Here is a 24,674-nt window from a genome sequence, read left to right on the forward strand (position 1 = left end):
AAGGTTATTTCTCCATTTTCCAATGTTATCGCTCCATCAGTTTAACTTCAACAATTGACAACTTTTTTTCGAATGAATGTATGTTGTTCCAGGAGTTCAAATTTTGTTCACTGAATAGGGGTCAAGCAATAGTACTTTTTCATAACTAAAAGTGCATATAACTGAACACAAGTGCTTCACATTCAATCTCAGCATATAGCACCATCTGAATACGTAGTTATTTTGACACCTTGGTAAAACACGTTGTTCTCTTGGGCATAGTGGATATAAACTGGGCTAAAATGAAATAAGTTCACCATAACCCAGTAAGCACTACCCATACTGCAATTTTGACTGGTATCCTGTTAAACTCATATTGGGGTCAATGGACGTTCGTGGAAGGATCTCATTTATTAGCAATTTTTTTTTACGTTGGTTTGAAATAAGCAAAAGACAAATCAAATGTTACAATTAAGCAAATATATCATAAGTCTTTTTGAAACATCTTTATTTGAGCAAAATATTGTTTCAAAAAAGATGCTTTGCTTTTTTTTTAAAAAAAGCTGAAGATGTTTTGCAATTACTCAGTCCTTACTATTTAAATCACTTTAAAACATTAAAAACAAATACCAGAAACTCAAATCATGATAACAAGGTGTAAAATCCCTCTTAAAAGAATGGTTTTGACATTGCTTGTTTTCTCCGAATGGAAGTAGCAGCCAACTCCATGTAACCTTTCTACCCACATAGAACATAGGAATTTAAGACCTGATTATTTGAGACTTGACAGGCTTCTGCCATTGCTGCTCTAGTTCCGGCTATATGTTGAGAGCAGTTAAAGGCCATTTGCCTTCAGGTTCTTTTTAAATAATGTCTGCGTTGTCGAGGACCTGGCTTTCAAGCACAGATCCATCACCCATGTCATGGAAATTGTAGAATTCGAAGTGCAGAGAATTACAAGGATGAAACACAATTGTGCGTGTCAGTACACCAGGTAGCCTTATTACAATGCCTAGATTTGACAAAGAGGAAACACTCTCAACGTCATTGACACTGGTGAATGGAAGATGGGCCAAGGAAGACTCTTCCCCAATTATCTTCCCCTGTGAGATCTGATTGGTTTATGTTCACGGTCAGGAATTCTGCATGTGGGAAATCTTAAGTGCAGACTCAAGTCTCATCACATTGTGGTAGAGTATATTGGCAATTCCAGGTGCTACCAAGTAATACCCAATTTCCCAGATGTTTCAACTGGCAATGATCGTGATAGGCACCTCCCGTAAAGCAGCAAAGCTTTAATCAAAACATTTCCAAGAGAAGGGGGTAAATGTTATGATTAATTCGACTGCAGAGGTTGCATGTTTTGCATTGAAAGTTATTTCCCTATAATGCTGGCCACATTTAATAGTTTGTACATAGTGCAATTAAAGTTCAACGCAATACATTAAATTATCTACTTTTAAATTTTATTTTTCTTTACATCATTGGGCTATACGTTTTCTAAATTTTTCATATGCCCTTCACAACTTGTTTTTGTCATGTATTCAGTCTCCTACATTCAGGAGCAAGAATCCACAAAACATTTGTGGATGAGTTTTTTTTATAATTGCATTGATATTAACTTTTAATCTTTTCGAACTTCTGATAAAATGTATCTTTCAGTTGTTCAAAAGCCAAAACAACAGCATCTTCCTTGTTGTCACACAGTTCCTTGAGAGAGGTGCTAGGAAAAGAGAAAAAGTAGTTTGAAAACAGCAGTGTAACTAACTTTTAAGCCAGCTTTTTAAATTTTGTAAATGGGTGTGACAGGTTTGGATAGTCTCATTAAAAAGGGATTAAATACAGACTTACGCACAACTTTAAAATTTTTTTTTAGAGTACCCAATTATTTTTTTCTCCAATTGAGGGGTAATTTAGCGTGGCCAATCCACCTAACCTGCACATCTTTTGGGTTGTGGGGGTGAAACCCACGGAGACATGGGGAGAATGTGCAAACTCCACATGGACAGTGACCCAGGGCTGGGATTCGAACCCGGGTCCTCAGCGCCGCAGTCCCAGTGCTAACCACTGCGCCACATGCCGCCCGCGCACATCTTCTAAATAAAATCAAAATGCTCTCTGAGCTCCCTCGCTATTGGTTCCAAAGAATGTATTTCAACAAATCCACGAGAATGACAACTGTATTTGGTGCCATTTCCTGCTCCTACCATGAACTAGAAAACTTCATCCACTTTACTTCCAATTTCCACCCTTCTCTCGCCTTCACATTGTCCATCTCTGGACAGCTCCCTCCCCTTCCTCAATTTCGCTGCTGCCATTTTCTGGACATAGCCTAGACTATTCACTCCAAGCCCATTGATTCCCATTGCTTCTCGATACCCTTTTTCCAGGTTCACCTTTGCACGTTTCCTGATAATGTAACCCTCTATAGCAATGCTTCTGACACATCTTCCTTTTGCCTCAACCAAGGATTCGTCCTTTGGTGATGGACAGTACCCTCAATCTTGCCCATACTATTTTGCACACCTGTTCTCACCCCATACCCACTCCCTCCCAGAACCATCATAGGGTTCTGCTTGTCCTCACACTGGCACGACAGCAGGTTGTTTCGAAGTAGATTATTGGCAAATGTTGATTTTTTTTTTATTCTAAAAGGTAACGCTAATGCTGCAAACATGGCACAATATTATATTTTCAGCTGTGTCAGGTTTTAGGCCAAAAGTTGTGTTAGAAATCCTTGAGCAGAACCACACATCTGTCACTACCTCATCCTTAATAATAAGAAAAATAAATTGTTCATCACAATCAAATTATTTTGAAGCAAAGAATGCCACTTGATCACTTTTCTTCCGTGAGATAAATATACCAGAACATGTATAAGCTCCAAAATGCCTGGCAATCACGCAATAAGAGATCAAATTAAGGATTGACAAGTCAGCCCATCATTCAAATTAAGGATTGACAAGTCAGCCCATCGTTCAAATTCAGGATTGACAAGTCAGCCCATCCAATGTGCTATTTTACAGAATTTCCAGCTATTTAGATTAACAGTCAGAAAACAGGAAGCACCATTAATCATGGGCATGAATATGTTCCTTACTTGCATCAAATAACATTTCAAGTGTTGTTTTATCAGAATCATTTTCTAATATGCCTAATGGAGAACCTCTCAAAATCGGCAACACATTCTGGATCAGTGTGCACAACAAAGACACAATCTCTTAAACATTAAAACGACTCATTAGAAATCAACATGCAATGTGACTGCATGAATGACCAAACTGGCAACATGGACTTATATTACCCCTGTAATGTGCCAAAACATCGTACAACATATTAAATGCAGATTCTCCTTCATACCTGATTGAACTAAGAGTTATTTGGAACTCATTAAGGACATTATAGGCTTCTCCCAAGTGCAACCTAAACAGAAAAAATATAATAAGAATTAAACATTAAGTGGGTTGAATTATTTTTTCCATGTTGGCATCATTTGATGCAAATTGTATTGCGGCTCAACTTACATGTTGTCGTTTAACAAAGCCTTTAAAGAACCGTGTCTGTAGAAGTCCAGGGCATAAGCATTCAGTGGCATTCTCCTGCCTTGCTGGTCATACTTCATCAAATTTAACACAGGAATGTTGCTTGAGCTAAGTTCGAGAGTGCGTAAAGCAATCTGCAATGATACATGTCAACAGGTTATGGGACACTGGTTGTTTTCTAACTGACAACTGGATATTTGGGCTCAATTTGATTCAAAAGTGGAACTGAAAGACAAGATATTCACAAAACACAAAAATATTTTCCATCACAATTATCACCTGAACATAAATGGCTTTGCTTTCTCTTCTTCCCCTCCAACTCCATGAAAAGAAATTGCCAAATAACAGTTACAGGCCTGATCAATTCTCTTTTAATATTCTATTAACATCCTTCTGGATTTTATTTTAAAGTAAATTTGTCAATATTTCAACCTCAATTCTCAGTTTCTAGACTGCACCCTTTCCAAAAATTGAAGGAATTTCCATTTATTTTCAATTTGCGCGGTCTTCAGCAGCTATCCACAATACATGCAAATCACTGACAATAGAGCAAACTTGGATCATTAACATGATCATTAACATAATCAGGTACAGTATTATAAAAGCAAATTACTGCGGATGCTGGAAAATCTCAGCAGGTCTGACAGCACCTGTGGAGAGAGAACAGAGCTGATTTAAGTCGGGATGACTTTTCGTCAGGGCTAAATGATATTGATGTCTATATGGTTTGCCACTCGAATCTGAGCCACCTCAAGGATCTTCTGGGAATTTCCTCAGAACCAGTGCTAGAATTTCTGAACTGTGAGCTGTTTTAGCGAGTCAAGTATGTTCCTTTTCACCAGCACTTTAGATGCTCTTATGTTGAAAATGTTTACAGTGCAGGAAGCTTTATCGCTTCTGATGGGTAGAAGTGTGTCGAACTACAGATAACTGTTGGACAATGCTAATTATGAAGCAAAGTTGTTATTCACTCAGAACCCTGCAGCCAGCAAAGATTCAAGAGCTGAAAAGCAGCATGCCCTCCTATCCACACTTAAAGAATCGTTAATAGTAATAAATCAGGTCAAGGGCAATAAATAATGCATATGGACAGTTAAAGAAACAAGTTCACACTACTCCTTGCCCCAGCAGAAACACTCTGTTGCCCAGCCTCACAACCTCCATACATTTTAGTTAATCCAAAACTCAATGTATTTTATTACAAACATGCATAAAAACAAGTTACAGCAAATATGTTCATCCAAATATCTGCACCTAATCTATTTTCTCACAATACTGCTCAGTGCTCCCTGGATGACACCGGCTATCATTCTCATAACATCTCAAATTTAAAATTCTTACCTTCATGTTCAAAACCTTCCCTATGTCTGTAACTCCCTCCAGCCACAAAACCCTCAGAACTGTGCACTCCTCCAACTCTGGTCCCTTAAGTGTTCCCACTTGCTTTACCACCATAGGCAGCTGTGCTTTCAGCCATCGAGGAACATAGGAACATCAGAACTCTATTCAGCTCCTCTCGGTCTGTTACTATTCAACGAGAGAACTTTAAACCAAGTCCATTCACTGCCTTGACCCCAGTGACAAGAATTTGGTTTGCACCATTTTTTGACACGAGTGCCCTGATTATGACCCGCTTGTGCTTGCTGGGGTAAAGGTAGGCAGCATGCCACTTGGTTTACCCGATTGTAATATTGGGACAGGAGGGCTGCATGCTGCTGGCTGCCTCAGCACTGTCTTAAAGACAGTCTGCTGGTGCTAATAAGGAATTGAAAACAAGGAAAATGGAATGCTAAGGCAGAGAGATACCTCTGGGATCACAAATGTTGGACTGGAAGCCCAAGGAGTGCACACAATTAGCAGATGTGTCATAGTGCCACGGGGATATAACAGGAGGCCCTCAAGGACCACCCTCACAAGAGTTTGTGAGCAGGTGCCCAGAGTGGTCAGTTCCCAGTCTGGACCCAAGAGACTGGCAGCAGATCCACAAGAAATCTAATGACTTCACACAGGTTTCCACGGTCAGTGAATGTATCTTCACATATCTATCCATCCACAGCCACAGTCTTCTCACTCCTCAATGCCACACCCCATTCCCTCATTAGTAGTCCCTGAAACTCAAGAAATGCCTAACACCCAGATACAGAACCTCACACAAAGCTTCTGTTGCTTCCATATCCCTCCAGCTATCCAGATTTGGCAAGTATATTGCCCAAACACATCCTGTCACAATTACAATTCCCCAGTCTTCCAGGTCAGGGTGCATATTATCGGTGAGCAGAGCTGAACAGGGACGTGGATGGATGGGAATGAGGCGGGGTGTCTACATCTCCTGAGCCCTATGGAGATTATCTCCACATCATAGAGCTAGCTGAAAAAGAACCTATAGCACTCAACATTGCTGAGAACATCGATCATGATCCATGTTTTGCTTACAGACATGCAAGAACTACCAGCTGTCCAGCCACTGGAGTCCCAGGACCAAAGTAATGCCACAGCACTGATGAAGAAGTTCCCATCACGTCATCTGACACTCACTCAAAACACTGGCTCAATAATGTCTACCAGGGAAGGAAATCTGCCGTCCTTACCTGGCCTGGTCTTCATGTAGCTTCACACCCACAGCAACATGACTGACTCTTAAATGCCCTCTGAAATAGCCTAGCAAATCACCCATTTGTATCAAACTGCTACAGAAATATCAAACTGAAATTGGATGAACCATCCAGCACTGACTGAGGCACTGGAAAGGAGAACGGTGCACCCTGTCCAGTAGAACCTCCAAACTCCTCCCTATTAATATCTAGGGACTCGTGCCAGTACAAGATCTGTCCCACAGATTAGTCAACCAACAACCTGATAGTCATACTCACCAAATCATATCTTATCGCCAATGACCCAGATTCCCCCGTCACCATATCCAGGTATATCCTGTCCAATTGGTAGGGCATCAGAGATGGTGGAACAGTGGTGTACAGTCAGGGGAAAGAAGCTCTAGGAGTCTCAAGGCTTCCGGTCAAAGTTGGGCAAGGAAACTTCCTGCTGATTATAACCAGCCACCCCTCATAAGCTGAATCAGAATCTCTCCCATGTTGAACACCAATTGGAAGAAGCAATGCGGGTGGCAAGGGCACAGAACGTACACTGGATTGTGAACTTCAATGTCTATCACCAAGAGTGGTCAGTAGCTCCACTATTGAAGTCTGTAATGTCACATTTGCTTGGCTCGGCCTGCAGCACGTGGTGAGAGAACAAACAAGAGGAGAAAGACCATCTTGACCTCATCCTCACCAATCAAATTATTGCACATGACAGCATTTGTAGGAGAACCATGGCAGTCATTGTGCAAAGATAAGACTTGGGTACTCTCCATCATGTTGTGTGGCACCAGCACTGTGCTAAATGGGATAGATTCAGAACAGATCAAAACTCTAATCTGCTCGTCCATGAGGTGCTTGGCCATTAGCAGCAGAATTATATTCAGCCAGAATCCGCAATATAATGGCTGTCTATCCCTCGCTTTACCATCAAGCCAGGAGACCAAAATTTCAAAACAGCAGGAGGGCATACAAGAAACGGTAACAGACATACCTACAAATGAGCTGCTAACCTGGTGAAGCTATAACACATGACTGACTACATGCATGGGAATCAGAGGATGAAACATGCATTAGACAGAGGCTGGGATATTCTGGCCATGTTGTTGCGGGACCTGCCATGGGAGATTTGACGGCCTGACAAGTCCATGAACTTACAGCAGGACTGGAAAATCCAGTCCAGTGCAAAATGATCCCACAACCAACAGATTAGATAAAAGCGATGGTCCTGCCACTCCTAGTCATGAATGGCAGTGGCCAATTTAACTAACCAGAGGAGGCAGTTTCACAAACATCCCAATCCTCAATGCTGCATGAGCCCAGCACATCGGTGTGAAAGACAAGGTTGATGCATTTTTGCCTATCTTCAGCCAGCAGCGCCAAGTGCATCATCCATCTCAACATCCTCTCCCAGATCTCCAGCGTCACAAATATCAGTCTTCACCCGATTCGATTCACTCCACATGACATCCGGAAATGGCTGATGGCACTGAATACAGTAATGGTTATAGGCCCTGACAATATCCTGGTGATACTGATTTGTGCTCAAAAACTAGCCATGTCCCTAGCCAAGCTGCTTCAGTACAGTTACAACACTTGCATCTAACCAACAATGTGGAAAATTGTCCACGTATATACTGTCCACAAAATGCAGGACAAATCCAATTCAGCCAATTGCTAAGTCACTGTGTACCCTCAATCACCAGCAAAATTCTGGAAGGTGTCATCAACAACGTCAAGTGGAACTACTCAGCAATAACCTGCTCACTGATTCTCAGGTTGGATTCTGTAAGGGCCTTTGGGCTCCTGCCCTCATTATAGCCTTGGTCCAAACATGGAGAGAAGAGCTAAATTACAGAGGTATAGGGAGAGTGATTGCCCTCGACATCAAGAAAGCATTTGGCTGGATACAGCATCAAGGAGCCCCCACAAGATTGGAAGTCAATGGCAATCAGGGAAAAACACTCCACAAGCTGGAGTTATACCTCACACAAAGAAAAATGGTTATGGTTGTTGGGAGCCCAATCCCCTGAGACATGACTGGAATTTCTTAGGGCACTATCCTAGGCTCAGCCATCTTCAGCTGCTTCAATTTTCTGGTGAAACTGATGCATTCCTTCCAAGCCAATATATCCTAAGGTGGGGCAACTAGAGTTGTACACACTACTCCAAGAGGCGTCCAACCCGGGCTTTATCATATTATAACAAAACTTCCTCTGCTTGTCTTGCAACATCCATAGATACAAAAATAGATCCATAGATACAGAAAGTTTCAGAGTCATTAAAGCAAAGGAGATAGCCATTCAGCCCAATGTGTCCCTGCAAGCTCTCTGTGGAGCAATCCAATTCCCTGCTCAACCTCTGTGGCCCTGAAAGTTTATTTTCAAGTCCCATTCACTTTTTATTTGGAATTACTGACTATCTTCATTTCCACCACCCTTGTAGGGATAAAATTCAATATTACCACTCACTGCGCAAAAACATTCCTCCAATGTACCTTTACTTTTGCAAACCTGGCGGTGTTTGCAGCAATTTCTTGACCTCTAGCGGAAACCCACACCTTCATGTTTTACAATAGCATAATTCAACTTCAAACATTAAACTAAAGGTACATACTTTTAAACTTAGGAGAAAAACAAACTGGCAGCTGGTTTTCTTTCTGTAAGGTGTCAACCACCATGGAAAATTGCACCATCAGTTTACTGTCGAATTCACATTACTTCCTAATTTCAGACTGACTTTCCATAGCCTGATTTTTCTGTTTCAACATTTCATTAGCCTTTTTGATCACTTTTCGTACCTGACTAAATTTTAGCAATGTGTGCCTGGATCTCAAAATCTGTTTGCGCTAACCTTTGACTATTTCACCATTTCATTGATCATTTATTTGGTTGGGATAACCTGACACTTATCAACGTTGAAATTAATTTGCTAGGTTTTCTTTTCAATCTACCAACGTCTCAGCAATTTTATTTTCCAGTCTAAACTACTCACTCTTCAACCAATCCCCCTGCCATCAGCAAATTGGATATGTGGCTCTCCATTGTTAGCCAAGTCACTAGTATAGTAAGTAGCAGAGGACACAGCACAGATCCTGGAGACACCGCTAGTCACCTCCTTTCAATTAGTCTCAGTCTTAATTAAACTCTGGGAATAAATCCCTAAACCTTCTCTGTACTTCTCAGTCCCTCCTTAAACTTTACCTCTGATTAAATTTATGATTACAAGTCCCAAAATCTCCTTTTTGTCTTGGTGTCAAAGCACTTCTGTTGAGTGCCTGGAGTCATTTTACTATGTCAAAGGTTCAAGTTGGTGCAGTTGTAAATATTGCTTCATATGTAACAAAGGAGGAACTTACATTGTCCACATTGTATGTCTTGAACAGATCCAGATTGGTAATCCCAGACAAACATGTAAATGGAGATACAGCTGTTGTTGGATGATCTCCAGAGGCAGTCAATTTAGTTACAAATTCAGTGCAAGTTTGAAGAGATTGAGCATTTTCAAAAGCTGTGGAGAAGGAAAGCCAATGAGTGTTAGTATTGGTCAGGTGTTAGGTTTTCATGCTGTTTATAAATTGCACAGTATTACGCTGCAAGTCAAATAATTGAATTACCAAGTTTATATCTCCAGTATGCTGTTATGTACAGCCAGTATTTAATTTTCAAACAATGGGATTAAGTGTTTGTGTAGTTTTGTTTGAAACAGTAGGATGGTGCGGAAAGGTATAGTTCCACCAATCCCCTCTAAAATGAATCACAAACAATACATTTAAGAAGCGTTATATATTTTTGAAGGCAGGATCAAAAGTGGCAATATAAACTAAATGGTACAAAACTTAAGAGACGCAAGGCTGCACATATACAAATCTTTGAAGGTGGCAGAATAAATTGATACGGCTGTTAAGAAAGCATATAGAATCTTGGCTTCAACAATAAAAGAATAGAGGCTAAATCAAGGAAGTTATTCTAAACCTTTGTAAATTATTGGCCAGGCCTCAGCTGGAAGATTGTACCCAATTCTGAATATTACACTTTATGAAAGATGTTATAAGAGTGCAGAAGATAATTGCTAAAATGGTATCAGTGATGAAGAATTTCAGTTATATTGAGGACTGGAGAAACTGGGATTATTCTCTCTTTAGCAGAGATGATGAAGGCAAGATTTAGTAGGAGCGTTTAAAGTTATGAATGGTTTTATATTAAACAAGGAGTTAGTGCTTCTAGTGGCAGCATAGTCAAGTAGCCAAGAGACAGATTTAAGCTAATTAGGAAAAGAACCAAATTGAGGATTACAAAAAAACCCCAGCTAGTTAGAATATGGAATGCAATGCCTGAAAGGATACAGAAAGCAGATTCAATGTTAACTTTCAAAAGGAATTTGGGTATATAATAGAAAAGGAAACATTTTCAGGGCCATCAGGCAAGAGCAGGAGAGTGAAGTTAAGATAGCTCTTTCAAAAAGCTGGCAGACACAGTTGGGCAAATGGCCAGTTTCTGTGCTGTATAATTTAATGACGTCAAACACACCGTCAACACCCACTCAATAAATTTTACTTTGGCCAATAACTGATTCAGCCACCCATTATAATTCCCTCCCCATTTTCAAAAAAAGCTTCAGGAGAAATCACATAATATGCTACAGAATCGATAATGCCAGCTTTGCGCTATCAACCCAAAGTCAAAATTATCTTCACTTACGGCGATCCACGTAAATTAAAGACATTTTATGTTTTTCTTGTTTTCCAAACACGGTTTCAGCTAAGAGACTAACAGAGCAACTTGTTTCCAGATCTTTCAGCTGTTGCTGTTTATCTCTGATCCATTTATTCAATTGTGGATAGAAGAAATTGAGTTGCTTCTTTCAAAAAACGTCCTTGGGATGTGGACAATGTTGACATTTATTGCTCATAAATGGTGGTGGGCCTTTCTGGAACCAAACAAAGAGGTTTGTTTGCGAGGTTACTTGAAAGTGCATCAAGAGTCAACCTTGCAGTGTTCACGTGCAAGCCAGACAATTGAAGGGGAGAAAGTTCCAGTCCTTGAAGCACTGAAGAACCTATTGCATTGTGTGTGGTTGTGATAATTATTTTTCCCGGCTTTAACCTATAATTTACCAGACTTCTGATGGTGTTTCAATTTCGCTCGGCCAGTACCCAAACCACTAGACTAAATTCAACTGTTTTGTTTGTTTAGAGACTCAATATTACACTCCAATTTGAAACTTAACTGTAGTTAACCCTACAATATAGATAAGGAAAGCTAAATTGTTTCTTTACATGTTTTTGAAAGAGGAAGATGGCATTCTTCCACCATATCAGCTTGACTTGAAGCAGAAAGAAGAAAGCATCCAAATATCTCCTGGATAGTTCTGTTGTATTCATTTACTGTGTCTGCAAACTCTTCTGGAAGATCCTCCAAGAACACCTAAAATATAAAGTTTGCTGTTAGATATTTTCAACAATAATCAAAAGGTGTTTTTGCATTTGGTGTTTGGCTCCTTAGAAGAGTGAAATCTGTGTACATTGCTATCGAACCCAGGATCCCAGGTTAGATTCCCAGCTTGGGTTACTGTCTATGCGGAGTCTGCACCTTCTCCACATGTCTGCGTGGGTTTCCTCTGGGTACTCCGGTTTCCTCCCACAAGTCCCGAAAGACATGCTTGTTAGGTGAATTGGACATTCTGAATTCTCCCTCTGTGTACCCGAACAGGTGCCGGAGTGTGGCGACGAGAGGATTTTCACAGTAATTCATTGCAGTTAATGTAACTCTACTTGTCACACTAATAAAGATTATTATTAATATTTATTATCCTGATGAACTTCACATACACGCTGAAATGTGGGTCTACGAAGCACAAGGGTTGAAACAGGTTCACTTTAGGATTATATATTAGGAAGGATCAAGTCCAAGAGTTTTTGTTTCTTACTTTAACCAATCCCTCTTTCGAAGAAAGTAACTTTATCAAATGCATTTTCCAGAATGCAATTACTTTTGCTTATTTGCACTTAGTTTGTACGAGTTTGCAAACTGAGCTCATTAATGCCAGATGGGAAAATTGTAAGGCAACTTCAAAACATCTAATACACAAAGGGAATCCTAAACTCCTATTAAACCTATGCTTTATTTTATGTAACTGACTTCTTTTGCATTTAGAATTACATAAGCAGAATCTGTGTTGTAATAAAATGCAAAATTTATTGTTGCTAAAATTTACCACAGTCCATGATTTGTTTTTAAAAGTGATAATGGTACTTTCTATTTTGACATACAACGGCAGTATCAAGCAGTCCGAAATCAAGAACAGCTCAGTTAAATGCTCAGTAAGGATTCCTCATTTCCACCGACCAATAACATTCCTTTATCCAAATTCAGCAAAATACTCTTTTGTGTGCCAGTTCCGTATCAATCTGACATTAATTTGTCAAACTGGCCATTTGATGAATTGCCATTATGTAAATCAGAGCAGCCTAGTGTTTTCAACACATGCCTATTAGGTGCTGAAGTTAATCACAATGGAATGGGCCCCCAAACACGGGGGCAAACCGGCCATGACGTACAGGACCCCCGGCCGCATTAGTTGCCATCAGGGCTCCAGTCCCTTTAAAAGATGGGAACTCAGTCAGGAGTGATGATGGCCACTGCTGGGACTGCACTCAGCTAAACTCATGTCGGGATGGACACATCAAGGTGAGTGGGGTCAGAGACCATCATGGCCAGTCAGGCAAGCCCCAGAAAGGGGGCTGGATATTGGATAAAGCCATTGCTGCCAGAGGCCCCTCTACATGCCACTGATGCCTCATTAGGTGGACCACCACAACCCAATCCAAAGCACACAGGAAAGCCACCAGGGTTGGTCAAGTGGTCTTATCAAATGGAGGACCACTCATCCACCACTTGTAAATATCCAGGCAATGGGGGGGTACCTAGGCACTCCAAACCCCACCCTCCAGTGTCATTTTATGAGCCCTCAGGACACGGACCGAAGGAATTGGTAAAATCCAGTGTTAGTAGTTGGTTTATGATGGCAGAAAACAGCCAACAGCAGAGACCTTTGTCTTATTAGAGCTATATTTAAATACAAGGCGGAGAGATAAACGGCCAGTGCAATAAACCACAGCACCAAACCGCCCCTTTCAAATCAATTAATACCAAAAAGAAAATAGAAAAATACTTTTCACTGTACCTCGGCACACGTGACAATAAACAAATCCAATCTAACAAGATACCAGGACAACCTTGGAAGTACTATGGGATGACCACAGATTCCACAGTAGAAATACAGATAAAGCAAACAGATACCCTAGATTGTACACAGGCTGAAAAGCCATAAATAGATTGGTGGAACTGTAAACCATTTAATTCTATTCATAAATTGAGTCTCTTGATTTTTGTCTTTCATATTTAGCTTTAAAAATCATAACCCTCAGAAAACCCTGAATCGTATCACTCTTGCATACCTTTGACTGGCGGAGCATAGACCAGTCTTTTTCAGTGGAACATGCTGGAAGATGTATCCTTCCAAAGAGATTCGCTAACACCAGAAGTAAAGACTCCATTGTTTCATCAGAAAAGCGTTCTGAACCTGTCGAAATATTAACACATACATACAAATTATCAACATTCTGACAGGTTAACAAAACCCTCTGTTCTCACTAGTTGCCATATGTTACCAGGTCCTGCGAAAATAACAAACTTTTAGACACTGCTAATAAATAAACCCAAATAGCAACAATTATTTCTACTATGTCTGTCAAACTATCAAACATGACTATCACTGCTGTCCTCCTGGGGCATGCACCTATTTTGTCCAAGAGGATTGATGTGGGACCCGTTTCTGAACCTTTTGCAACGGTGGTGCTGCATTGACCACCTGGTAGAACACAACAGCAGCGTGGGAATGATTCACCATCTGATTTTCACTTCATCTTATGGTCAGGTACTTCATGAAACAAACAATAAAATATGAAAGACTGACCATCTATTTCAATTGCTATAGTGCAGTACATTGTTGATCATACTTTCTCAATCACTGAGCCAACAATTTAAATCATGGCAACAGCATTGTCAAAGAGTTTGAGAGAAGTGATCATCTTAAAATCGATGTTATTTGCATAAGACATGATCAAAGTTATTAGTGTTCCAATCACATACGTTTCATACTCTGTTGCCGTAAAAGTTGAGATTTTACCTTTTCCTGCTGGTTTCTCGGGCTGACCGCATATCTTGTGAAATAGGCCTTTTACCAGTAAATTGACAAAGACAAAATTTGCTGGTTCGTGATAATGCAACTGGGTCACCAGCTCTGCAAATCCTCGTGGTATGCCATCTACATCCACAAAACCCTACAAAAATCAAGTAATTGTTCATTTTAACTATATTGTAGTTAAGTCACAGGAGTATAGCATCATAATGATGAGAACTAATAATATAATCTTGAATCAATGGAAATATAACAAAAATGAAATGGATAGCATTTTAATATACTTCAGATTCTTTATTTTACATATGAACTAATTTTAAAAGTTGCTAATTTTAGAATTATTCTTCATTAGCTTTTAATGACCTTAAGCAGAGAACTAACAATACAGCTCTTGACATTCTGCTACTTTTGAGTCGCGAAATATTTGGTCCAACATGGTACTGCTACACAAGATGGGGTCCAGTGTGGTCTGCAGTCTTTTCCCGAGCTGCCTTCTCATTAAACAGCAACTTCTATTTATATAGCACCGTAAATATAAAACATCCCAAGGCATTTCACACGAGTATTATAAACCAAAATTTGGCACGAGCCACAAGATTACATTACAGCAGAAAGAAAATTTGGTCAGAGACATCTTAAAAAGAGAGAGAGAGAGAGAGAGAGGGAGAGAAGAGATTTATGGAAGGAATTTCAGAGTTTAAGGCTGAGGCAGCTGAAGGCATAGATGTCAGATATGTCCAAGTTTGTCAGAGTTCAGATATTTCAGACGGTTCAAATAAATTAACGGAATGTGGGTGTCACTGGCTAGGTTAGCATTTATTGCCCATTCCTAGTTTCCCTAAAAGTGAGGACAAGTTGCCTTCTTCAACCGCTGCGGTGTAGGTGCTGTCAGGGTTTTGGGGCTGCAGAAGATTTCGGAAATAGGGAGGGCCAAGGTCATTGAGGGACGTGAAAACAAAAAAGGAGAAAAGACATGCATTTGTATTGTGCATTTCATGACCACGGATGCCACAAAGTACTTACAGTAAATTAAACATTTTTCAACTGTGATTTCTGTTGCAAGGATGAGAATTTTAAAATTCAAGTGTTGCTTAAATGGGACATTGGTAACAGGCAAATGGAATTTGATGCAAGTAAGAACTTGGGCAGCAGAGTTTTAGATGACTATAAGTTTATGGAAGACAGAATGTGAGACCAGGCGTGCATGGGAATAGTCAAGTCGAGAGGTAATGAAGACATGGATGAGGGTTTCAGCAAAGCCGATGAGAGGCATGAACAAGTCAGGTGATGTTATGGAGGTGGAACCAGGTGGCTGTGATGGTGTTGGTGTTGCTATGGGATCAAATCTGACACGAAGATCATGAACAACCTGGGATTCATCTCCAGCTGCCAGGGAGAGTGATGGAATCGGTCGTGAAGCAACTGAGTTTGTAGTGGGTTTCTTCCTTCCATATATTTGAAGGAAATTAGTGCTAGATGTGGGGCAAGCACTCTGATAATCTAACAATAGTACGAGTTCAATGAGATTGTGGAGAGGTAGAACTGGGTATCAATGTACTTACAAACCGTTAAAATATGTCAAGATAATTTCTATAGCTTAGATAAGGACAAGGAAATAAAACTGAACCAAAAACAATGTTGAATAATGGCTACGAAGTTGGAACGATATACTTAAAAAAAGGAAGCTTTGAGGTAATGTACCTACGGTTTTTAGGATTACAGAAAAATTAACAAATTTGATATTCGTTAATATAACAGCAAAGCAATTAGACATGCTTTCAGTGAAATAAGGAATCAAAGGATATGTTGAAATGGCCAGTAAATGTAGTCTTTTCCTACATATAATTTTTTTATTTTCTAAAGAAAAAATTAACTAATTAGACAAAGACAAATTGAACAAGAGTGCCAAATCTTTTTGTGGCAGTAATTTCCCTTTCCATTTTCATCCGAAAAATGGGTCAAAGATAAAGGATACATTTTAGGGGCAGCACGGTGGCCTAGTGGTTAGCACAACCGCCTCACGGCGCTGAGGTCCCAGGTTCGATCCCGGCTCTGGGTCACTGTCCGTGTGGAGTTTGCACATTCTCCCCGTGTCTGCGTGGCTTTCGCCCCCACAACCCAAAAATGTGCAGAGTAGGTGGATTGGCCACGCTAAATTGCCCCTTAATTGGAAAAAATAATTGGGTAATCTAAATTTTAAAAAAAAGATAAAGGATACATTTTATATTCTCCTTGATGAGGGAAAAAATATTATATTGGAATTAATTTGAAACTATAGTAATCCATTTAGAACTGAAGGGGTTTGACTCTCCTATGTCGACCTGTATCACACAAGCTTTTAGCTGAAGTTACTAATTGTAAGACATAATCAGCCTGGGGCTTGTTCTCAGGCAGGAACTCCACAGGCATTAGCTCTCAAGGCCTGGAATAACAATGTGGGTAATTCTACCATTTGCTATGGGCCATGGTGTCTGGAGATATTGGAAGGGAAGCAAGGATCATATAGAGCTGTCCGTCTATTAGAACATAGAACAGTACAGCACAGAACAGGCCCTTCGGCCCTCAATGTTGTGCCGAGCCATGATCACCCTACTCAAACCCACGTATCCACCCTATACCCGTAACCCAACAACCCCCCCCTTAACCTTACTTTTATTAGGACACTACGGGCAATTTAGCATGGCCAATCCACCTAACCCGCACATCTTTGGACTGTGGGAGGAAACCGGAGCACCTGGAGGAAACCCACGCACACAGGGGGAGGACGTGCAGACTCCACACAGACAGTGACCCAGCCGGGAATCGAACCTGGGACCCTGGAGCTGTGAAGCATTTATGCTAACCACCATGCTACCCTGCTGCTGAGGTAGGGATATTGCATCATCCCTACCTCGAGAGGAGGCATTAAACAGTGATTCCTGACAGGAAGGGTGATTGATGGGCACAAACCAGATAACGGACCACCGATATAAATATTAGGATTCAGCATGCATCATCTTTGTGCTGATTGGATGTTAATTAAAGAGGCGCCCACATGTTGTAATTGGTCAACTATACCGATATAACCTAATCAATAGTCATGACTGGATAGATAACAAATGATTAGTATCTGAATTTTGTTTTATAACCGAATCAGAGGTATATCTGTCTGTAAAATTCTTTAATCACTGCTTTTTGGCCTTCCAGTTTGGAACAGCCCAGTAACAGCTGCAATAAAAGCCTGTTCATGACTCCCAAGAGTCTTCTCCTGGTCCATCATGAGCATGAGGGTGAAGTACACTATAGTTGAATAGCTGTATAATTTCCTCACAACACTTGCCCTCACTCTGACCTCCACCTTTACCATTGAACTTCATCAGAACACCACGAGCTTGAGAAAAAGCTCACTCAAGAGCCTTGCGGTCTCAACACGGAGTTCAACAATTTCAGGTAATAATCTCTGCCACCATTTTTATGGATGACAGCTGTTGGGAGAGGATTCTGCACTTCCCATTTAGACCATCTCTAGACCTTTCTTTCATTTATTTATCTGCTCCATTACAGTAAAAGTTTACTTCCCCATCATTACTTTTGTCATTTAATCTCTCCTGCCTTCCACCCTCTTAGTGACCTTCCCATTTGTTCTTTCACCCCTGTGCACTTTCCCCACCTCTGAACTTGTTTAAAACCTGGTACATGCCTAATTTTGCTCATTTCAGACAGAAGTCCTTAATCTGGAACATTAATTCTGTTTCTCTCTACACAAATGCTGCTCGACCTGCTGTGTAATCCCAGTTTTTCAGTGGATCAGGATATCACGGAGAGAATGGTCTCTATAGAATGCCGAAAGGGGAGAGGAAGTAGTGTTTGGCCGTGGCATCGTGCAGGAGGTGGTGGAAATGCCAAAATGATCTGTTGATGGTGAAGGCTGATGAAATGAAAGGCAAGGGCAGGGGTAACCATACCAAATGTCAAACTTTGTAGCACGACTGGCTTCACAACAAATACAACACAAACTCAAACATGGAAACATTTTGAGAATGGAACCCTTTTTTGTGCTATTCCATTATGGGGTGACTGGAATTGACAGCAAAGCCCATATGCCATTAACCCAGGTTTTCTTTAAAAGCACACAAGATTTTTTTTCATTTGGAAAAGATCTAAAAACATTTAGTTAATTTCTTATTTTGAAGATAAAAATTGCTGAAAATATATTTTAAGAGTTATTATAAAAAGATCCCTCAATGATAAGTTCCTCTTAAATGAGAAGCTGAGTCATACAAGCAAGAATGGTTTTTGATTCAATCCTTGGCCTCTGTTGGGTTTGTATAATCTCAACTGCTGGAATCTCATCTGTCGACACTTTTGACAAGACAGCATTAAATCTTACCCCCTTGAGAAGAAACTGCAAACAGGACAGGAAGTACAGCTTCAATACCAATTGTTTCTTCTTGTTATCATAACACAACATAGAGTGCTGCAGCAACGACAAAGCCTAAGGGAAAAAATAAGTGTTTCCAGTTATTGTCAAAATGCATTCACTACAAAAGTATATATCTTTTTTTCTTTTTCTTTAAATTGAGAGCACCCAATTCATTTTTTCCAATTCAGGGGCAATTTAGCATTTCCAATCCACCTACCCTGCACATCTTTGGGTTGTGGGGGTGAAATCCACTCAAACACAGGGAGTGTGCAAACTCCACACGGACAGTGACCCAGAGCGAGGATCGAACCTCGGACCACGGTGCAGTGAGGCAGCAGTGCTAACCACTGTGCCGTGCTGCTCTACAAAAGTATATTTAATGGGTTTAGATGAGCTAAATGTTTTTCTGCGCAGTTCCCTGGTGAATGTGTTGCAAATGTGATTAAATACATTGGAGTAAAAGTTTTATTTCAGCAGCTGATAGTCTGAGACTCATTTAAATTACAGTAAGAAGTCTTACAACACCAGGTTAAAGTCCAATAGGTTTGTTTCAAATCACTAGCTTTCGGAGCACTGCTCCTTCCTCAGATGAATGGAAAGGTGGGTTCCAGAAACATTTATATAGACAATAACCTTGTTGGACTTTAACCTGGTGTTGTGGTGTTGTAAGACTTCTTACTGTGCTCACCCCAGTCCAACTCCGGCATCTCCACATCATTTCAATTAGTAATTGAAAGCCAAAATTATGGGGAAGGAGAGAATCATAGATCATAGAATTTACAGCACAGAAGGAGGCCATTTGGCCGATCGAGTCTGCACCTGCCCTTACAAAGAGCACCCTACTCAAGCCCACGTATCTATCCTATCCCCGTAACCCTGTAACCCCCCACTTAGCCTTTTTGGACAGTAAGGGCAATTTAGCATGGCCAATCCACCTGACCTGCACATCTTTGGACTGTGGGAGGAAACCGGAGCACCCAGAGGAAACCCACGCAGACACGGGAGAACGTGCAGACTCTGCACAGTGACCCAGCCGGGAATCAAACCTGGGACCCTGGAGCTGTGAAGCAACTGTGCTAACCACTATGCTACCATGCTGCCGTGAATCAAGGAAGTGATATTGTATGCCTGCACAGCAGTGCAAGCAACTTTTTCCTGCTAATGAAATATAACACCGCAGTCGTTTCTGTAACTTTGAATGTGACAGCAGCAGGATTCGATTGGATTAGATTTGTTTGTCACATGTACCAAGGTACAGTGAAAAGTACGTTTCTGCGAGCAGCTCAAACAGATCACTTAGTACATGGAAAAGAAAAGAAAATACAAATAAAATACATAATAGGGCAACACAAGGTACACAATGTAAATACATAGATACCGGCCTCGGGTGAAGCATACAAGAGTGTAGCATTAATCAGGACAGTCCATAAGAGGGTCATTTAGGAATCTCTCATAACAGTGGGGAAGCTGCTTTTGCATCTGTTTGTGCGTGTTCTCAGACAGCAACATGCCAAATTTCAGTTATTTAATCATTTTTATCTTGCCCGTGCTTCCCGTTTATTAATTCTGTAACACGTCATGCCCACAAGAGGACACATTCCTTCTGCACCACTCTATCAAAACCATTCATAATTTTAAAGGCTGGGTTTCCCTTTAAGGTATTGCAAACCTGTGGCACAAGTTAGTGATAGATGTATTTGTACCCTAAGAATGCTGCTGTAAAGTTAAAATACAACTTTATATTTCCAAATAATATTGCAATGACAAAAATTCTCCGATAATTAAATACCTTGGCTTTTGCATCCATTGGGTCCTCAGCTTTAGCAACCAGCAGCATAAGACGAAGCACAAGAGAGACAGATAGAGGAAACTGGCCATTAAGTTGGGGAACACTTGCTTTGAGAAGTCTCTGTACTTTGGGCATTGGGACACTGTAAAAGACCACATTACCAATCAAATCGAAACCTCGTCTTCCAGCTCGCCCAGACATCTGAAAAGAGAATATTGGTGTTACAGTGTTATTATTATGCATCTACTTGTTTAAATTCATTGCTGATGTCATTGGTAAGTGCTGTAACGTTATTAGTTGTTGTCACCTATGTATACTGGCGTTAGTTCTAATTCTATTCTGTTACTGTGATTTTGATGTTTAGCTAGCTGCTCCCGTTTTAGAGTCTATATTGTATTTTAAACTTCGTTATTTTTATATATTAAAGAAGATTTACTTTATTAACATGTTTGGACTACCTTTTTGTGGTCAAGTTACCATAATAGGCAAGGTTAGCTGTTACAAATTTAGACTTTATACAGGTATCCCAGTATGATTTTTGAAGTCCCGAAAAGACATGCTGAAGTGAATTGGACATTCTGAATTCTCCCTGAATGTACCCGAACAGGCTCCGTAGTGTGGCGACGAGGGGATTTTTCACAGCAACTTAATTGCAGTGTTAATGTAATCCTACTTGTGACACTAATCGAGATTATTATTCTTTGTTACATAGATTGTTTCAACAGATTAAACACAGCAATTTTCTGGTTTAGTCCATTTAATGTGTTTAGGAATAGGAACTTACCTGGTTCGGATGGAGACTGAAGACTCCATTTCAAGTCAGGCTTCAGGGCATGCTTAGAGCTCAGCAGGGTGATAGGCCATGCAAGCTCTGTTCTGAGTTTTTAAAAACTTAATAAATCGGCCTTCTGGGACATCAGCAGTGAGCCTGTGCGGTGCGAAAAACAAGGATCACAGGACCCAGGTTTGGCGCCATAACTAGGGGAGTCCCGGGACCAAGAGAGGGAACTCAGAAGGAGAATACCCAGGGCAATGTCACAAAAAGAGAGGACCCAGGGAGCAGACCTGTGGTAGGAACCCCTGCGGAGATGGCCCATGGAGTTGTTTGTCTTGCGAGGATGAAGAAAAGCATCCAGGCAGCAAATGTCTTGCTGTTGGCAGGCTCCAAATAGCGAGGGCTCAGAGAAGCCTTGAAGAGCTAAAAGATAGCAGACAGTCATGACTCCACGCTTCAGGGGCATAACGAGGGTGCAGTGGTTAGCACTGCTGCCTCATGGCACTGAGGTCCCAGGTTCGATCCCAGCTCTGGGTCACTGACCATGTAGAGTTTGCACATTCTTCCAGTGTTTGCGTGGATTCGCCCCCACAACCCAAAGATGTGCAGGGTTCAGAACCGGAGTTCTGCCAATGAGTTGGTACTGGAGTGCAACTTCGCTAAGCTAGTGGAACCTAGTCTCACGAGGAGATTAAACCATCAGGGGGTGAGCAGTCGCTGAAGCATTACGAGCCAAATGAGACTGCGGGAAAACCCTCCAGAGGGCTTTTAACAAAATTGTGTATTTCTGAGTGGACACCAACATCTGGGTGGGTTGCTGAAATAACTAAGATTGGGGCGGCACGGTGGGGCAGTGGTTAGCACTGCTGCCTACAGCACTGAGGACCCAGGTTCAATCCTGGCCCTGGTTCACTGTCCGTGTGGAGTTTGCACATTCGCCCTGTGTCTGTGTGGGGTTCACCCCCACAACCTAAAGATGCGCAGGGTAGGTAGCTAAATTGCCCCTTAATTGGAAAAGAAAAAGAATTGGGTATTCTAAATTTATTTTTAAAAAGAATTAACTGTGATTTATATCTTGGTCACATCTGCCATTTATTGTGCAATGCAGCTTGTTCGACCACAGCTTGCCTATTAATTCACATATACCTCATGTTAATTCTGTATGTTAGAGTATAAAAAGTATATTGTAAATTGTTTCATTTTTTAAACTGTGTACAGTAGTTTATTTTGTTTTTTTTTAAAAACTGTGGAATCTCATGGCTTTATTCTCGAAGTACCTTGGATTCTAATTTTGTCTACTTTAACAAAATGTTATCGGTCCCTAACTAGACTGTACCAAAACTTGGGGTTTTGCAGATTGTACCAAAACAGGATAATAACAAGTGGTACAGTTCTGCATTTACTGATCTCTCCCCTCTTTTTAAAAAAAAAGATTATTTTCCATCCTACAACAATTCTCCAACCTGACCACACATAATGCTTGTCCAAATGAAGGATAAACTGCTAATTTCAGGGCCCCTGCCAAATTCACTCCTGAACTCGGGCTTTAAGAACTGCCTCAGAACAACCAAGATTGAAGCTATTTCTAGCTTTCCATCCCTTCATGAAAGATAGACCCGTGGCTCCGTTTAGCACCTCCAGTAATCCAGACCCATCACATCAGAGTCAATTAGTACCATTTGCATTGTAACGGCAGTTATCTTTATGTAGTTGTTCTCGGAAATAAAATCAGGCTTTCCTGTTACACATAGGATATTTCAAACGTGACATATACAGGGGAATTAACTTAAGTTACTACTTAATATGTAAACACCTTGCAGTGTTTATTTGGGTCTTTTCCTAAAAAGGTGAACTTTCAAAACCAAATCTATTTGCCAAGAAAGAACTCGAGAGAGAGAGAGAGAAAAAAAGGGGAATTCACCGAGACACATACAAACGTGGGCTACTCGGTCCTTTCAGCCTGCTCCACCATTCAATAAAACCTTGGCGAAACTGAATGCAACCTCCCGCTGACCCGCAATACTATCATTAATTAGCAGAGCCACCCCTCCACCTTTTTCCTAGCTTCCAGTTCTTCCTAAAAGTCTTGCACCCGTCAATATTCAGGGGCAGTCTATGTCATCCTGCGGCCATGTCTTTGGCTATCAGATTATACTTACTTATTTCCCTTTGTACTATCTGTTCATGTTTTGTTTCAAATACTACATACAGATAAAAAAAGATAGAGCCTTTAGTTTTGTCCTGATAGAATTTTTGTAACTTGACTGCTGTTTTTACTGACTATCTCTTCCTGTCACATTCTGTGCATCATTTCTTATATTAATGTTTTTCTCTCTTGCCTTGTGTCTACTCTTGGTTTACCACAACTTCCCAAATTTCATGCTTGGCCCACTATTTAGCTGAAAACTTTTTACTTCCCTAGTTATGCGATTTGCTAGTCCAAGCACAATTAAGGTGTAGACTGCCCCAACGGGACAGATTCCACCTGCCCCAGCACTGATGCCAGTGCCCTGTTAACCAGCACTCACTTCTCCCACACCAGACTTTGAGCCACACAATAATTTCCCTAATTTTATTTGCACTATGCCAATTTGCACAAGGCTCATGTAATAGCCCAGAGATGATTACCTTTGATGTTTTGCCTTTTAAATTTAGTGCCTGGCTCCTCATACTGACTATGGAGAATCACTTTCCTATTCCACCAATGTAGCTGGTATCTATATGGACAACAAGTGGGCCCTCTCCCTCCTATTGCAAGTTTGAGCAGATGTCTCAAACTGAGAACCAGGCGGGAGACATAGCCTTCTGGACTCTCACTCTTCATTGAAGAGAACAACAATGTTAATCCCCTCAATATACTGTTTCCTGCTGCCACTACATTCCTTTTAAACGGCTTCCTGTACCATGGTGTCATGGTCAGTTTGCTCACCACCTTGCAATCCCCGCTCTCATCAAAACAAGCTAACATAACCTCAAACATGTTGGCCAGAGAAACGGGGTGGTGGGGGTGAAATCTAGCACGGCTGCATAAATAAGGGAAACATTCAGGCAGGTGATAATTGAAGTACAGAGTAGTCATACTTCCACCAGTAAAAGTTGAGTTCCTGGAATGAGCACAGAAATTAAAAGGAGACTTTAAAAAAGCATGGCAAATCTAGGGTTAATAATGGAAAAGAAATGCTTTATCCAAATATAAAAACAGTAAACAAAAAAATAGAAAGAACTAAGATGATGCACGAGCAAAGGCTAGCAAATAATAAGGAAAATGCAATGGATTTTAAAATTAAAATTAAAACAAAATTTGGCAGGGTGTTATAATGTTGAAAGAATAGCAGAAACAATTTGAGTATTTTGACCTGGTTTGCACAGAAGAGTTAGAGCAATTTAACAG

General features: G+C 40.7%; 1 protein-coding gene across 1 annotated transcript in view; it reads right to left on the bottom strand.

The window, feature by feature from the left end:
• Window positions 1-470: 470 nt before the first annotated feature.
• Window positions 471-24,674, bottom strand: part of LOC119963277 (probable ATP-dependent RNA helicase DDX60) — a 90,849-nt gene continuing 66,645 nt past the window's right edge. The window contains 9 exon segments of the mRNA XM_038792134.1: window positions 471-1,702; window positions 3,340-3,402; window positions 3,504-3,655; window positions 9,474-9,625; window positions 11,394-11,541; window positions 13,575-13,699; window positions 14,306-14,459; window positions 18,687-18,791; window positions 20,509-20,709. Of these exon segments, the coding sequence (XP_038648062.1) occupies window positions 1,597-1,702; window positions 3,340-3,402; window positions 3,504-3,655; window positions 9,474-9,625; window positions 11,394-11,541; window positions 13,575-13,699; window positions 14,306-14,459; window positions 18,687-18,791; window positions 20,509-20,709 (1,206 nt within the window). The 3' untranslated portion in view covers window positions 471-1,596.

The sequence above is a fragment of the Scyliorhinus canicula genome, chromosome 3, assembly GCF_902713615.1.
Source record: "Scyliorhinus canicula chromosome 3, sScyCan1.1, whole genome shotgun sequence".
Lineage (NCBI taxonomy): Eukaryota > Metazoa > Chordata > Chondrichthyes > Carcharhiniformes > Scyliorhinidae > Scyliorhinus > Scyliorhinus canicula.